A 19276-nucleotide genomic window follows, 5' to 3' on the forward strand; every position below is an offset into this window, starting at 1 on the left:
ATATGGAGAAACACATAGGATTTTTTTCTTACTACTTCAGTCTCTTTAAAGGATAATCCATTGTTCAACCAAAAATAAAAATGTATTGTGGGTTTCATGAGTTATGTAAAGGTACAATGCATGACAACAATAATGCAAAGGCTGGGTAAAGAAAAATGGAAGTATGCTATGATAAATGTCATATATGTATAGTGATATATATATATGTATATATATATATAAGCTTATATGTGAAGTGATATGAGAAAGGTAGAATATAATGACTTATACCATAAGCCCTAGAGCAACCTCTAACATAGCAACAACAATAAAAGATCCAAGAAAGGAAATAAAGTGGAATCATGAAAAATATTCAATTAATCCAAAAGAATGCAGGAAAAGAAGACACAAAAATGGATAAGACAAAAGGAAAACCAATAAAAAGATGATGATTTAGACCTATATTAATAATCACATTAAGTGTAAATATGTTAAGCATTCTAATTAAAAAGATTATCAGATCTGATATAAAATGCAAGAACCAATTAAATACTGCCTACAAGAAACACACTTTAAATATAAATGATAATAGTCTAAAAGTAAAAGATTGAAAATTATATATTATGCTTATAGTAATCAAAAGAAAGCTGTAATGGTTACATTAATAACAGTCCAAATAACAACACTTCACAATAAAAAATATTATCTGGGATAAAGAAGGTTATTTTTTAATGATAAAGGGGTAAATTCATGAAGAGGACTTAAGTATCCTAAACAATTATTCACTTAAAAACAGGGTGTCAAAATGCACCGAACAAAAACTGATAGAACTGCAAGGAAAAATAAGCAAATCCTCAGTTATTCGGAGAGATTTTGATATCTGCCTCTCAATTAGAGTATGATGGTGATCTAAGATAGAGTAGACCAGAAACCAGAATGTGGTGCACTGAGGAGTGAAAGGCAGATGAGATAGGAGACACCCCACACAGCCCTTTAGCAGGCTCTTTGGCTGTATCATAAAAGGAACATATAATCGCTTCTGGTGACGGTTGCACAACTCTGACAATACTAAAAACCATTGAATTGTACACTTTAAATGGGTAAATTGCATGGTGTATGAGTTGCATCTCAATAAAGCTGTTTTAAGAAAAAGAAACATATAGGATGAGAGCTAACATACACACAAGCTAAGAGGAAGAATCGAGCATATTTATATGCTGAGAGGTAGAAGTCAATGGAAAGTCAGATCTTACAGTCATGTTGTGAGGTTCCTGAAATGGAGAGAATGGTACTGAGCACAGGGGTTCAGAAACCCAGGGCAGAAGGGAGCTCAGGGTGGCAGGGCAGAGATAAGGGTGAGCGCAGATGTAGATGTGTTTGTGGGGGGGTAGGGCTTGGAAGCTGAATGAGCCCCCACTAATAGTTTGTATTTTCTCTGTGAAGTGAAGGTAAAACTTTTGAGAATGAAGAAATCCATCTTTCCTGCTTAACCTCTCCAACTGGAACCCTTTGCTAAAAAAACAAACAAACAAACAAACCAAAAAATCACGCAGAGGTGGAGGGGGGTGGGTGGGTGGGACATGAGACAAAAAAAGTTTAAGATCAGTTGAATTAGAGCCATACAAAATGGGATACATTGTCTCTGTAGATAAGAAATTTTCTATCACTGGAGGAGCTACCTGGTCAGTTATTAGGGATATTGTGGGAGGCACTCAAACTATAAAGATTTGGGTTGGACGGTCAGTGAAGCCCATTCCAAATCTGAAATTCAGTGATGCTGAAACTCTGTAATCATCCATTAATTTCATAAAATACTGAAAAGATAAATTCAGTATAAATTTAGTTATAAATAAATAAATTTAGTTAAAATTTGTTTCATCAAACATCTATGTAGTGTCAAAGTCACAATTAGAATTCTGTTGTCTTTTCACTAGACCCATTTTATTCCTTCCCCTGATCTTATTCCCATAGCTAGCAACCTTATGTTTACCCCCAGACCTTGGCCAGGCAAATAAATGGACCAGGTTCTATTTTAACTGGTATCACTCGACCCCACTGGCTAAGATGTTTGATGGTTGTGATCACCTTCCTTTCTTAGGACTCCTTGACTGAATAGACAATAGATCTCTCAGGCTTCTGAGGTACTGTTTACCCAGACTCTTGTTTTCTTTTTATGTCTAAAGTATCCAAAGTACATGTTAACAAAGAAAGATTCAGTTCTGGGGATGTGGGTGGAGAGTAAGAAAACAAGAATGGAAATGTTACCTAGTTTTGAGGTCATTCTTTGGAGTGTAATGAGTCATTAAACAGTAAGGCACATACAATTGTACACCAACAAATATTTTCCCAAATAATGGACCTAAATATAAAAGGTATATTGCATGAATGCCATTTCAGACTTCCTAAAAGAACTATAATAAGTCAGTAAGTACATTATGCCATCAGCATGAAAATACTGTAAGAATAAACATTCATTAGTTACTATAATGTATGTCATAATATTCAAGCATCATTGTAGATGTCAAAGTTTTGGATTCAATTACACATTATTTTATAATGTCCATGGTTCACAAACTTATACCTGTATTTCCTTGCCCCTCACCCCCCAAAAAAGTCAAGAGTAAAGACAAAAATCCTATGGTGAAATTCAAGCAGTAAAACAAAATTGCCCACAGGCTACTTATAATAAAACCAGATAGCAAAGTCTGATCTGGAAAATGCTTTCCCACCAGTCAATAGGTACCAACCTGTGGCTGTTGCAAACTTAAACACTAGAGATAATTTCAACAGTCTCCAAACATTGTTGCATTTATTACCTAAATATATAAACAGAAAGTGGTATAATTATTATGATTCTTGGTTCTTATATAGTAAGTATAGAAATGCTGTATTTTGAATCCTAGAAAAGGTCAATACAGCCATCCCTCGGTACCACAGGCAATTGGTTCCAGGATCCCCCTCAGATACCAAAATCCTCAGAAGCTAAAGTCCCTTATATAAAAAGGAATAATATTTGCAGATAACCTATATTTGCATATAGGCTACAGCAGGGTATTCCTATACATCACTTCACTAGCACAGATTCAGCATAGGGCTTGACATGGGTGCCAAATTCAAGTTTTGTTTTTTGGAACTTTCTGGGATTTTTTTTTCAGCATATTTTTAATCTGCAGGTGGTTGAATCTGTGGATGCAAAACTTATGAATACAGAGGGCTGACTGTATATCATTTTAGATGTTTTGAAGAGAATAAATTTGATGATAGAAAGTAATACTTATACAAAGCTGGCATATAATTTTCACCTCACATAAAGACTATATGGAACTTTCTTGCACTACTCTTGCAAGTTTTCCATAATTTTGCAATTAGACCAAAAATAAGATCTTGTTGCTACCTTTCATAAAACCCTTCAGGGTTTCCCTCATACTTAGAATAAAATAATGTCCTTCCCACAGCCTATAAGTTCCCATATATTTTAGCCCCTGCCTATATTATCTCCTAACACTTTACCTCTTGCTCAATATACTTTAGTCTTCAGGGTCTCCTATTTCCTTTGCATGACAAACTCTTCTCTGCTTCCTGGCCCTTGAACTTGCTATTCTCTCTGCCTAGAATATTACTTTCGAGGATCTTGTAAAACTGACTTTCTCAACATTTAATCTCAGCATAAATGTCATCTCAGGGAGGCTTTCTTTGACTTGATTGAAATATTCATATCACACACACACACACACACACACACACACAATTACCTTGTCCTAATTACTTTCCTTGTGTTACTTATCACAATTCACAAATATTTTCTTTACCTGTTTATTATTATCTCTCTCCTAAACCAGAGAAGTTTTGTATTTCCAGTTCTAACATAGTAAGTGTTCAATAAACATTTGTTGAATAAATCAGTTGGAAAGAGAGCCACAAAATAGTCATCACTGTAATAATCATGACAGCTACCATTTATTTTGATAGCAATATGCTAAATCCTTTATGTGCATTATTGCTACGTTACCTACCACATCCTCACCTTACCTGCCATCGTATCCTTACTTACCTTTCATAGTGTGACGGGCAGCTTCTGAAATGGCTCCCAATGATCCCTATCTCCTGGTATTTACATCATTATGCCATCTCCTTCCCTTGTGTGTACTGGCTGAACCTAGTGACTTAGCTGTAACACACAGGATCTGTCAAAAGTTATGAGAGTTGGATGATTAAAAAATATATATATAGTAATTTTGCTGAAGTAAAACCTGGTGTATACAACCTTGACCAAATTGTCAAGGTTAACAACACTGGCAATACATTTGTATATCATGTACCCATAATACCACACAATGGAAAGGGCAAATCATTTCTGTGTTATTCTTCCCATAAGGCAAAACCTCCATATAATCGTGAGAAAATATCACGTAAACTCAAATTGAGAGGCATTCTACAAAATAACTACCAGTTCCTCTCAAAAACGTCAAGATTATGAAACACAAGGAAAAACCAAGGAATGATTACAGATCAAGGAGACTAAGGAGATATGACAACTAAATGCAATATGACATCCTGAATTAGATTCTGGACTAGAAGAATGTGGGTGCAAAAACTGATGAAATCTGAATAAATTTGTAGTTTAAAAAAAAGTGATGAAATATCAAATCTGAGACTTAGGCTACAAATGAGTGGGACTTTCATCTTGCCTGCAAGAATTGTAAATTTATGTGCTAAAAGTGTAGATGGGATGTAATGGTCTAAGGGTAATGCTAGCCATAAAGTTTTCTAAATTCTGTAAACTGTATCTTCAAGCCAGAACTCTAGAAATGAGAGAAATTTGGTTTGTAATAGAAATATCTTTACTAAGCCATAATTTGGTATCTTTATTTATTTATTTATTTATTATGATAAACTATGTCACAATGCAGCAACAAACTACTACTCAAACGATGGTGGCTTAACATAATAAAAAATTTATTTCTAGCTCCACTACATGGTCAGTGAGGATTTAAGAGTCCTATGTATAGCATATTGCTATGCCGTACAAAGTCACTCAGGGACCTAGGTTGACTGAAGAGCTACCATCTTGTTCTTGTACCATCTGAACCATACAGACATAGCAGAAGAAAAGAATCTGATCTGAAAGTGACCCATTTCACTTCTGCTTACATTTCAGTGGCCACAATGAGTACCATCTAACTTCAAGGGGACTGGAAAATGTAAGTGAGAAAAAGGAGGAGAATATTTGATGAATATTATCTCTGTGACAATGCCATTCCTGTAAGTTTTTGAGGACTAATATGACAAATGTATTACTCGTAGTTCCTATTGCTGCTAGAACAAATTACCACTTACAGTTGTGAAGGTCAGAAATCCAAAATGCATCTCGCTGGATTAAAAAAATCAAGGTGTCGTCATTTGGCATTCCTTGGCTCGTTGTCCTTTTCCATCTTCAAAGTAAGAAATGGACAGTTTAGTCTTTCTCACATCACATCATTCCGACACTGACTCTTCTGCTTTTCTCTTCCACATTTCAGGATGTTTGTGATTACATTTAATTTGGATAATCCAGGATAATCTATTTTAAGGCCAGCTGATTAGAATATTAATTCTGCCTATCAAATAGGATATGAAAAACATTTGTGCAGCTTTGCCATACCTGATACTAAAGATAATGCTTATTATGTTAAGCAATGATTTTTATATAAAATTCACATTTAAAAATCTGTAAGAACTGATAAGCTTCCTTTTTTCAGTTCATGGAAACAGAGTAACAGTAACCCATGTTTCCTTTTAGTCTCAAAGAAAGGCAAAAAAAAGATGAATTCAATAATATATTGCCATACGCATTTCAGTATCAGTTTCTGAACAAGTAAATCCTGTTTTCCTAGGTAGTCCTGTAATTTATTTCTTTTAAAAAATGCTCCCTGCTGCTTCCAATGCTTTCTAAAATAAAAAAATGTTAAGTACATTAACCAAAAAATAGATTAATAATGTCAATATTTCTTAATCAAAGAAAAATTACAGAATATTGGATGCAAAGTGAAAGAAAAATGATAGAATATTGGATGCAAAGTTTATTGCGCAGAATAAATGTGTTCTTATATTTTATTTGTAATACAACCACACAGAGATCAATGCATGTATATACTTGGAACAAAGAATATTCAGAGGAATAAAATTGAATCTCTTCCCTCAAGGATCATGGCATTTATCCGGAGTGACAAAACCATACCCATAAAAGCATAACTAGCTACACTAGCATGAAATAAGCAGAGAAGTGTCTTATAGGTAAATTCTATATGAGTTATGTCAGGAAGAAAAGAAGGGAAAATGAGTAATTATATGAAAAAAGGTTTGATGGGATAATAGTGTTTTTACTAATAGATTTTATGTTTTTGAACTGTTTTTTAGCTTCACAGCAAAAATTAGAGGAGGCACAGAGATTTCCCATATAAACCCTGGCCCCAGTCCCACACATGCACAGCCTCCTCCATTATCAGTGTCCCCCACCAGAGTAGTGTATTTGTTACCAGTGATGAAACTACAGTGACAAATCAGTGTCACTCCAAGTCCATCATTTACGTTAGGTTTCACTCTTGATGTTGTACGTTCTATGGATTGGACAAACTTATAATGACATGTATCCAGCATTATAGTATCATATAGGGTAATTTCATCACCCTAAGTATTATCTGTGTTCTACCTGTGCATCCCTTCCTCCCCTTAACTTCTGATAACCACTGATCTTTCAACTGTCTCCGTAGTTTGCCTTTTCCAAAATGTCATATAGTTGGAATCATACAGTATGTAGCCTTTTCAGATTGACTTCTTTCACTTAGTGATATACAATTAAGTTTTCTCCATGCCTTTACGTGGCATGATAACTCATTCATTTTTAGTGTGGAATAATATTCCATTGTCTAGGTGTACCAGTTTATATATCCGTTATATATGAAGGACATCTTGTTTGCTTCCAAGTTTTAGCAATTATGAAAAAATCTACTATAAACATCCATGTGTAGGTTTTTATGTGAAGATAAGTTTTCAGTTCTTTGGGTAAATACCATGGAGTGTGATTGCTGGCTTTTATGATAAGAGTATGACTCTGGGTGGTGAACACACAATGTGACATATAGATGATGTATTACAGAATTGTACACTTCAAACCTATGTAACTTTATGATTGTCATCCCACTAAACTTAAAAAAAAAAAAAAAATTACCAAACTGTCTTCCAAAGTGGCTCTACCATTTTGTATGCCCACCAGCAATGAATGAGAGTTCCTGTTACTCCACTTTCTTGCCAGAATTTGGTGGTGTCAGTATTCCAGATTTTGACCATTCTAATAGGTGTGTACTGGTATCTCATTATTGTATTAATTTGCATTTTCCTAATGATATATGATGTGAAGCATCTTTTCATATGCTTATTTGCCATTTGTATATCTTCTCGGGTGAGATATCTGTTAAGGTCTTTGGCTCATTTAAAAATCAGGTTATTTTTTTGTTGAATTTTAAGAGTTTATATTTGGGATAGCAGTCTTTTGCCAAATGTGTCTTTTACAAATGTTTTCTTCCAGTCTGTGTATTGTCTTCTTGTTGTCTTTTGCAGAGCAGAAGTTTTTAATTTTAATTAAATCCAGGTTGTCAATTTTCTTTTATGAATTGTGCCTTTGAAGTGTAATCTAAAAAGTCATCATCATATCCAAGGTTATCCTCGTCTTCTCCTATATTTTCTTTTGTGAGTTTTGTAGTTTTGCATTTTACATTTAGGTCTGTGATTCATTTTTAGTTATTTTTTGTGATGGGCACAAAGTTTTTCTAGATTTATTATTTTTTTCATGTGGATGTCCAGTTGTTCTGGGCCCATTATTGTAAACACTAATTTGTCAAAGATCAGTTGACTATCGTTATGTGGATCTATTTCTGGGCTCCCTATTCTGTTCTATTTGTCTATTCTTTCAGCAATACCACACGGGCTTTATATTAAGTCCTGAAATCTGGTAGCTTCAATTCTCCAACTTTGTTCTTTCCCTTCAAAATTTTGTTGGTTATTCTGAGTCTTTTGGCTCTCCATATAACTTTAGAGTCATTAGGCTGGGCAAAAAAGACTAATAAAAACAGCATATTTACCCCCAAAAAAACCATGTAAGATTTTTTTAAAAATAAATACAGTCTGTTTATTAGACAAAAATCTTTGAAAATAACAAGAAGAGAAAGAGAAAAATTAAAAAACAGGGTTGTGGGCAAAATGGTTTGGAACTACCATTCTAGGTTAGTTAGTACTTGAATGTTCCAACAAGGGGACTGTTGAAAGTCCTGCTCATATAAGCAGTTAATAAGCAGAGTCTCTCTCTTATCAAAGATACTGCTAGTCCATACATGCATGTATAGATTATTTTAGGATGGATTTTCATTACAATGTGGGAAAACTTTGTATGTTATAAATTCTACAGCGTGGAAAACTACATTATAGCTAAAGTCTAAAAAGCTATTTCCTAAGCACACATATTTTTGAATTTACATCTTATGTCAAGTATGTTTCATACTATGCATAGAGTTACATCAATATGTTTAAAAAAATAGAGTTGCCAAGCAAACATACACAGTAATCAAATAAATCAAATGTTTATGTCCAGGGCTAAAGAATGCTGTTTGTCAAGACCACATGGATTTAAAGGTATAACCCTTGTCTTTCCTCTTCTGCCCTACCTACCACCTCCCAATAAACAAAATTTCCTGTGGTTTATGTGGAGAAATGAATGGGCCAGAAGTGGCTGCCATAGTCTCCTGGTTTTGCATAAAAAATTAACCACTGATGTTCACACCTAACTCTCCTTATCGCCTTCCTTCTCCCTGAACTAAAAGTAAACAAAAGCTATTTTTCCTAAATAATACTGCCATTCCCTAGGACTGGACTTGCCAGCACAACGCAGAATTACATATTAAAAGTAGTACATGACAATAACCAGTTTAGATAACTCATCACAATATATCTATCTCAGATAAAAAAAGTAAGACAATTTAACTCATTGCAATATTTTACAATAAGTGAAAAACAGAAACTCTATCTCATATTGATTTTTATTATCCTCAAACTGGTTCACATTATATGACTAATTAAACAGTAGTTTCATCTGTCAGTTCATGACACAAAAGTTCAATTTATATACAATCTTTTGAAACACTTTTTTATAAATTGAGATACCCATTGCAATTTAAACATTATATTTGTTTGCTCTAATACCATCCTTAATGTTTACTACTGAAAAAGGGATTATGTTTACTGACTTTAAGGTAATAAAATGTGTTTAAAGAAATGCTAACTAGACTTTTTGTTATCTCTAGTTCAATGAAGAGCAAAAGGTATTTTTTTACATTTTAAAAACAAACTCCCTTATAAGCTTATATTTTGTCAGTAGTGCAACAGTTTTAGAGTCGGAACATTTAACAATTTTATTTCTTTGTGATCCTCCTGAAATCATTGAGCATGGAGGCTTTTCTCCTATGATATTTCTTATATGAAGTCCGTGACTGGTGGCAAATCTTTCCTTCCACTTACTTAGTCATTGTTGTTTCCTAAGTGTTATTCATAGCAACATAAACAGGTTAATGTCATTTAGAATCTTTCTTGTTAGCCAAACAACATTGAAGTGAAAAAGAAAAAAAAAGAAAAAAACAAAGCATAGGATAAATGCATTTTTTTCTAAAAATAATATAGTTGGGGAAGGGTGGTTGTTTGGATGTTAAAACAGCATACATTTATTCTCTCACAGTTCTGGTGCTAAAAATCCGAAATTAAGGTATCAGCATGGGCATGCTTCCTCCAAAGGCTGTAGGAAAGAACTCTTCCTTTCTTCTTCCTAGCTACAATCTTTGGTGCTCCTTGGTTTATATGTGCATCACTCCAATGGTGTTCTCCCATATGCGTTCTGTGTCCAAATTTTCCTTTTCTTATAAGGACGCCAGTCATTGGATTAGGGTCTACCCTAATCCAATATGACCTCATCGTAACTTGATTCCATCTTCAAAGATCCTATTTCTAAATAAGGTCACATTTACAGTTACTAGGGGTTAGGACATCACCATATGTTTTGGCAGGAGGGTAAGAGGGGACACATTACACCTACAATTGAACACAGTTTGCTGAAATGGCCTTAAATAAGATATATGCAAGTGAGGGAGATGGGTAATTTGAGAAGTGGCTTTGAAAACAACTCCTTAAAATAGTGAATTCCCTTAATCCCACAGATGACTTTATGTTCAGCAATCTATCATCTGAAAAATCTCTTTAAAAAAAAAAAACTTTGGTTCCAACAGTGTTAAAGATAAAGTCACTTGCCATTCAGTTCCTCAACTATTTTTTGAACATTTATGGCACAAAAAAGAACAGAGTAATGAATAACACTATACTTCCTTTCAAAGGCTGTAATCTAGAAAAGAGCCAGGCAGGTGAGCAATTACAACTCATTGTGTAACATGACCAAATTGGCATTTTAAAAAGATTCCTTTTCACTGCCTGGAGGAGAGTAGTAGGTGGGAAGAAAAAAAGGCCAATAGACCAGTTAGAGAGGCATCATGCTGATTATGTAACAGAACATAGGTTAAGAATAAAAATTAAGTCACGAGGAAATGAGTGTAAGGACAAAGAGACACAGTCAGAGGAGCCTATGGCTTGAGGAATTCTCTCAAATTCCTTCCGGCCACCAAACTTACAACATTATCTGCAGTTGCACCCATCCTTTCCTTTGTGCCCTCTGTTGCAAAAGAAGAAGTCCTATCTCTTTACTACAGTTAATCTTTCTCCCTGTGCTTTGGAATGCATCCTATCACCTCCTGAGTAATCTAGCTCTTAGAATAATATTTTTGCTCTTAGACCAACATCTCTTACTACTTCCTTCTTCTCACCACTAGCACATGAACATGCTCAAGGCCCCCATCATAAGACTAACAGCAATAACCACCATATCTACTACCCTCAACAAACCTCAGGACTCTAGCCAACTACTGGCTTATATCTTTTGTTCACAGCTACCTATAGAAATTGTTTATATTTGGTGTGTCCAATTGTTCATCTCCAACACATTCCTTAATCTATTAGCATTTGGCTTCTACTCCTAAAATTCCTCTGAAATTTCTCTCATCTCAGTTTCCAACAAACTCTTTGTTGCTAAATCCAGTAGACATTTTCATCGCTTACTTCCCTTCACCTTTCAGCAACATATAGTACGCTTTCTGGAAAGCCACATGCAAAAGAAGGAAACTAGACTGCTATCTGTCACTGTATACCAAAATTAACTTAAAATGGATCAAAGACCTAAACATAAGATCTGAAACAACACATTGCATAGAAGAAAGCACAGGTACTAAACTTATGGACCTTGGGATCAGAGAGGATTTTATGAATTTTACCTCAAAGGCAAGAGAAGTAAAGGCAAAAAATAAATTAATGGAACTATGTCAAACTAAAAAGCTTCTGCACAACAAAAGAAACCATCAACAAAACAAAGGGGCAACCAACTGAATGGAAGCAGATATTTGCAAACAACACTTCCAATAAGGAGCTAATATCCAAAATATACACAGAACTTGTACAACTCAACAACAATAAAAACAAACAACCCAATTAAAAAATGGGCAGAGGACCTGAACGACACTTTTCCCAAGAAGACATACAAACAGCCGACAGACATGAAAAAATGCTCAACTTCACTAACTATTAGGGAAATACAAATCAAAAATACAACAAGGTATCACCTCACACCTGTTAGAATGGCTATCATCAACAAGACAAGTAATGACAAGTGTTGGAGAGGTTGTGGAGAAAAAGAAACCCTTATACACTACTTATGGGATATAAATTGGTACAGTCACTCACTATGGAAAACAGTATGGAGGTTCCTCAACAAATTAAGAATAGAATTACCATATGACCCAACAATCCCTCTTCTGGGTATCTACTCCAAAAAAAATCTGAAAACATTTATCTGTAAAGATATATGTACCCCTATGTTCATTGCAGCACTATTCATGGTGGCCAAGACATATGAAAACAGCCAAAGTGTTCTTCAATACATGACTGGTTAAAGAAGATGTGGTACATATATAAAATGAAATATTACTCAGCCATAAGAAAAGATGAAATACTGCCATTTGCAACAACATGGATGGATCTTCAGATTGCCATGCTAAGCGAAATAAGTCAGACAGATAAAGTCAAGAACCATATGATTTCACTCATATGTGGCATATAAAACTGAAAACAACAAACGAACTAGACAAACAAATAAAAACTCATAGACACCCACAACAGTTTAGTGGTTACCAGAAGGTAAGGGGGACGGGGGTCGTAGAAGACGGTAAAGGGGGTCAAATATATGGTGGAGATGGAGAAGGAGAACTGACTCTGAGTAGTGAACACACAATGCAATATATAAATGATGTATTATAGAAATGCACACTTGAAACCTATACAATTTTACTAACCAATATCACTCCAATAAATTAATAAATAAAAAATGGATCTGAATGTTATTGTCTTACCTCATTTCCCTGTTAAATAAATTTTCAAATAATATTTTTAGACAGTAGAAAATTAAGAAATGATATAGATAATCTAACACTATTAAACTTTAATTCTCTTAGAAATATCTATATTGTAAACTTATGTTTAAAATCCTATACACATTAAAAGCATATGAGAAATGTTTCACAAGAAATAACTTTATTATGAAAATAAAGATCTCTATAGATACATTTCTACTACTTAGGTAAACATCATGTGTGATTTTCTTTTTCTGAATGTAGGGCACAGCAACACATTTTGTAGAATCTTTAAAGGAGAAATTCCTATTTTCATACTCTGATCCTCAGATGTTCTGTAGTCCTGTTAATTCAAACAGAGATGAGTCAAGTAGTCAAATAGAGTTTCACTTAAAGACTAGTATATAGATTTTCATAAATGAATGTTGAAGTTAAGAAAGAAAAATATATAGTAAGATATGAATACTCCTTGCTTCACATTTCCTTCTGCCAGATAAGACCACAAATAGGGCAATGCCTACCCTTACACACAGGGTCATTAACGTGAATAACAAAGGAGAAATTGTGTCAGTTGTTCCTTCTCTCAAGAGAAAAAAATAAACATTGTAGAGAAGTTGTTTTATAACAATCTGAATTTTATTCCAATATTTGGAAAATTGCTATATAATTTGGACAAAGATATTACAAAGATATATGAAATATATTACAAAGATATATGAAATAATTAAAACAAAACTTTTTATAGAAACACTTTTAAGCTTAAGAAAAATTCCACAATGGTTGATACATTTTCTACATTTAATTTTCTACATGTGAATATTTTTTCACATGAAATAATTATTAATCATATAATGAAATATAAAGTACAAAATGGATATCAATTCAGATATCTTGTAGTGTTTATCAATAAAATTCAAATTAAGGTAAAAACAGAAATGTATATGACCATATTCAATTTTATGTCTGATAAAATTGAAGGACCATGAAAAATAGTGTGTGTTGCAAACTGGCCAATTGACCAGAGAAATTTTCTGAGGAAATCTCTCCACGATCAAATAAAAGATAAATAAAATGTTAATTTCCAAAAGGTTTAAAATTGTTTTCTTTTGGAGAATAAATATAACCTTAATTAAAATTTTTATTATATGAACTTGATTGGCAAATTTAATTTTATTTTTAAAAATTATTGAGAAATAAATATCCATGGTGCAAATGAAAAGTAACAAGAATAAAACATATGAAACCTAAGTAATCCCATATAACCAAAGGCCAATAACTAATATATCACTATAATCAGAATTAACTTATGTGTATTTTCCCACTTCCACTTTATCCTTTTCTTTCAAAGTATTATCATTCTATTGAAAGTATTAAATGTTTACCTTAGAATATCTTTTAAAAATTGAAAATACAAAGACAATATTATTATATTTGTATTAAAAATATAACAAAACTTACAGGATCATAGGAATCATATTCATTTATTAAACATGTAACTATATTATATTGTTTTAAATTTTATTAATATAATACTCCACTGATGGACTGATAATGTGTAATTCTTACACAATGATGATCCAGTTATAAATCTTTTCTTTTCTTTTCTTTTCTTTTTTACTGTTACATGCTTCACAGGTATAGTCATGATGGTACTGTTTTCCTTTAGTAAATATTTGTATTGGCTAAATGCAATAGCAGTGAAGATGATAGTGAACACTTTGCAAAGAAAACCTAAATTAAACAAAAAAAATACAACCATCAGATGCATCAATTTTTTTAGAGCAAAAACATTTGTGGAAAGAATGCCATTTACCAAAGAAAAGGTAAGTATATTTTATCTCTAAAGTTACCAATTTCCCAATTGTAGAATGATGTAATTAATGTCATAAACATATCAGGTTATTTAAAGAGATTTTTAAAATGTTTACAAGACCTTTTAGAATTCTTAAACATATAGCCCGCCAAAAAATGCAAGGTGTGCTATTATTTCACAGTACGTCTTAATTCAAAAACAGTAAAATGCATTTCTACATTCAAAACTTAACTATCAATAGGAACTGGAACCTGTTTAAGTCATTTCATGCAGCCTTACTCTTTTTGAAATATTCATTTTTGAAAAATAAATAGAATATTTTAGAAATACTAATTGATATCTGTAGGAGTTTTAATTCATTTTCATGTTTCAAGTTTCAGAAAGTTCAAGTTAATACTTGAACTTGGGAAGCAAATAACCTTATTAATTAAAGTAAAGAATATTTTAGAGCAACAATATCAATTACTTGACAATATCAATTATAGTGGTTTCAAAAGATAAAATTGGAAACATTAATGAGTCTACGGCATTTATAATAACAATAATATTTTACACATTTAGTTATAATAGCCACACATTGTAAACAACTCAGACGTACATTAATGAGAATGAATAAGCTGTAGTATATTCACAAAATGAAATCGAGCTCAGAAAAATTTTTTAAAGTACAAACTATTGCTATGGAATAGAACGATGAATCTTCCCAAAGCATAACATTAAGCGAGACAGACAAAAACAAATAATCCAGTATGCCTGTATCACAGATGCATATATTTCTAGAACAGGCAAAAACCCCAATATATTATAATACATATCTGAAAGAGCTTTATCTTTGGAAGAGGAACACTGATTAGAAAGGGTAATAAGGGAAATTTCTACACCTTATTTTGGGCGCTGGTTCCACAGGTGCATTCAATTATCAAAAGCCATCAAACCAAAAACCTAAGATCTATATTATGGAATTGTATATTAATTACATATCAATTTTTTGGGTACTGCTTGAAGTGTTTTTCACAAACTAAGCAGTGTGACTAGCATCTAGATCAAGAACAAAACACAGTCAGTATCCCAGAAGCCCTCCTCATGTTTCCTCAAATTCACTAACCCAACCAAGAGAGTTGATTTTGTGTGCCTCTCAAGTATAACATAGCATGTCAAAATTATGTAAGTGGAATCATACAGTGCATACTAATTTATGTCTAGTTAGTTTCAAAATTATTTTTGTGTGACTCATCCATATTTATGTAATTGTGTACCTTTCCTTGTCGTTGTATAGGACTCCATTATTGATTTTATCACAACTTATCCATTTCACTGTTTTTTGGCTATTTGGTTATCCACTTTTGTGAACTGTCTTTCAAGTCTTTTGTCCACTTTTCTATTAAGTTATCTAACCTTTGCTTGTTATTGATTTGTAGGAGTTCTTTATATATTTTGGACTTTAGTTCTTTTTCACTTTTATACCTTTATCACTGCTTTCTATACTGTGGCTGTCTTTTCTATCTCTTCATTCTTTTGATGATCAGAATTTATTAATTTTAATATAGTTTGATTTTTTGTTTTATAGCTAGTGATTTTTGTATCCTGTTTGTGCAATCTCTTCCTACTCCAAGGCCATGGAGATATTCTCTTGTTTTTCTCAAAGGCTTTATTGTGTGTGTTTTTTTTTATATTTGACATTTAAATATGCATCTAGAATTGATTTTTGTATATGATTTGAGGTAGGAGTGAAGATACATTTTATATGCATATATAAAATGACTCATTACCCTTTATTTAAAAGACCATCTTAATACCATCTTTTTACCATTGCAGTGTCTCCTTCCTTTGCCACAAATAAATTAAGGGTGCATGTGTGGATTTGTTTCTGGATTCTCTAGTCTGTTTCATTGGTGTGATGACACTTGCACCAATACCCTACTGTATTAATTATTATAGCTTGATAATAGGTATTGACATTTGATAGAATGTATCCTTTAATTTTGTTTCATCTTCAATATTTGCTTGATAATTTTTGGCCCTTGGGCTTTCATATGAATTTCAAGTCCCTTGTCAGTTTTAAAAAAATACCGTCTGGGATTTTGTGATCACTTGATGTATACATTAATTTAGGAAAAGTGGCATTTTAAAATCTTCCTATCTATAAATATGATACATTTTTTTCATTTATTTATGTTTTAGTGTTTCTCCAATAAAATCTGTAGTCGTCAGTGTACAGGTTTTATATGGCGTTCAACAGATTTTTTTTTCTTGGTACTTGACTTTTTTATGTTACTGTATTTTTGTATTTGGTTGTGCTTAATATATAGAAACACAATTGACTTTTTTATATTGATTGTATATTAAGCAACTTTACTAAATTCATTAATTCTAATATGTTGTATTTATTGATATGAATGCTAATTACAGGTGTGTTAACTTCATAAAAATGTGTTGAGCTATATATTTATAATATGTAGTCTTTACTGAATATATATAATACATATTATATTTCAATAAAAATTCTACCAAAAAAAAAAAAAAAAACCCTGATGAAGGGTAAACATGGCAAGTTAAATGGAAAATGTTGCAAAAGACTTAGAAATCATCTCTCTACCCATTAAACTAGAACTGATGGAATCCTTCATTTGAGGTAAAAGGTACGTAATGAAACCTTAACCTCCCAATGAAACCTTAAGATTTGAGAAAGCTCAGAAGAATTTCTTTGCTACCAAAGGCATCTGATGGATTAATATAATAAATGTTTTACCAACTTTTTGAGTGATTAAAACCTTTGAGAATCTGATGAATGTTACAGCCTTCCTCCACAGGGAAAACATTTTTGGACATACAATATAAAAATAGAACTTTAGGATTTGAAAAATATGCTTAAGTTCAATGTGGGCTCCTAGGTTCATGGACCCCTGTTGAATAAGTCTTGTTCTAGAGTGGTGGTGTGCATAGCCATTCTGTGACAATGGCAGTGTTCTACATCTGCACTGTCCAGTAGAATGGGCAAATGTGACCATTAAGCATGTGAAATTTAGCTACGTATTATTACTGTGAAATTGAATTTTAAATTGCATTTAATTTTATTTAATTTAAATTTAGCTACAAATAGTTAATGTGTACCATATTGGACAGTACAGCTTTAGAGTGTTTCATATAGCTTCAAAGTTTACTGTGGTTAAAATCACCCGAGGTGCTTTATTAAAAATACACATGCCTACAACCAATCCCTGCTATTCTAATTCAGGACCTCGGAACTTATATTTTTAGCAAGCACTCCAAGTTTTCCTGATTCAAATGATTCATAGAATACACTTTCAAATATACTAGCTTACACAATATTGTCATAAATGCATATTCCTATTACAGTTTCCTGTGTTTGCCCTCTCATTATAATTTCTTATGTTCTTTATTATTGTTATCTCCTTTTAGTAACTCCTTAGCAGGTTCTCTAGTAGTTTATCAATTTGCTCAATTATGTTCTGTGTTTGAAAATAGTTAAGCATGTTACAATTATATCTAAAATAAAATTTAAAAGGCTCAGCATTGTTTTAAAAGGACTTGCTTAAGAACAATGCCTAGTTTCACTGAATTATCTCTGAGGAATTCATTTTGACTTCTTAAATGTCAGTTTTGAGTTTGAAATATTTTTCTTAAGTTTCACTTTAGTTGGCTTTAAGCATTTACTAAGTTTGCTGGATCATTGACTTCTGAGTTAGAAGGCATTGCTTATCAAGCAGGTATTCCTTACTGTTAAGTATTAGAGTCTATCATTATGTGGTTCTTTGAATTACTGAACCCACTTAATAAAACCACAAAACATATAAACACTTTAAAATATTTATCACACCAACAGCATCTATACAATAAAATCATTCAGTGTTAGTGATGATTAAAACTTCAGAAATGATGTAGTCCAAAATCTTAATTTTACAGATGAATACATTGAGATCTAGGAAGATCTAATGAATTTTCGAAAGTAATACAAGCACATCTCATCTTTCCAAACATTTTGACCCCAGCTTACACCACCATAGCATCCCAATTCCCTGTATCTCTTATTTGTTCAACAAATACTGAATACTAGCCAAGCACTGAGCAAAAGAAACAATATGAAAATTACATTTAAGTGGAGAAGAGTATCTTGATGCTCTTTATTGGAGCAAAAAAAAAAATATTTTAAATAATCCGATCTTTTACTGTGGAAATGGAAAGGTTACAAGGTCAAACAACTTGGTTATATAAGTATACAGGCAAAATTACTTCCCAAATTGAAACTCTGCTAATTATCACCCTAACTGAGGAATAACATAAAACAATTATATATTTAATGAAGTGACTCAAATATTTACATAAATTCTATAGTACTTCAGTGTTCAAATATTTTCTATATAATAAGGCTCTTTAATCATAAAGTATCCATTTGTTCATAGTTTATTATTACTGTACCTTATACAAGTATAAATAACCATAAGTTTTTAAAACAATTTTACCTCTCTATATTTCTTCAATACATGTCACTTACATATTCCTACAAATAGGTAGGCCATTTTTATCGTATTATAGATCCGACAACCTCCTGTTTCGCCACAGCTTTCAGTAGCCCGAAAGGTGCAAGAACTTTCTCCAACCATTTTAAAAACTACTGGTCCAGGTATACTTCCTATGAAAAATGCAATGATTGTAAATTCTCCATGAAAACACTATAGGTTGGTATGAGAATGATTTTCATCCTAAAATTAAACTTATACATTTAGTCATCCTCATTGTAAATATATCATTTAAAATTAAGAATTTACTTATAGGATTGTTAATAACTAGAAACAATGTGTTTTCAAAAAGTCCTTTCCTTGTAAGTATAAAAAATTGGTAGATTTGCCATCTTTTTAGAATGGTGTACATGTTCTGATTTATTTGACATCTCAAAACTGCTGTTAATTTTTTAATTAAAAATTTAGGAGAAAGTATT

At 32.5% G+C, this 19276-nt stretch overlaps 1 protein-coding gene across 1 annotated transcript in view; it reads right to left on the minus strand.

Annotated features, from left to right (window-relative positions):
* Positions 1-19276, minus strand: part of LOC117024612 (solute carrier organic anion transporter family member 6A1-like) — a 106459-nt gene that overhangs the window by 5277 nt on the left and 81906 nt on the right. The window contains exons 14-15 of the mRNA XM_033110022.1: positions 18833-18970; positions 14125-14237 (exon numbers count right to left, since the gene is read on the minus strand). Of these exons, the coding sequence (XP_032965913.1) occupies positions 14125-14237; positions 18833-18970 (251 nt within the window). The remainder of the gene's footprint in view (positions 1-14124; positions 14238-18832; positions 18971-19276) is intronic.

This window comes from Rhinolophus ferrumequinum, chromosome 7 (genome assembly GCF_004115265.2).
Source record: "Rhinolophus ferrumequinum isolate MPI-CBG mRhiFer1 chromosome 7, mRhiFer1_v1.p, whole genome shotgun sequence".
NCBI classification, from domain to species: Eukaryota; Metazoa; Chordata; class Mammalia; order Chiroptera; family Rhinolophidae; genus Rhinolophus; species Rhinolophus ferrumequinum.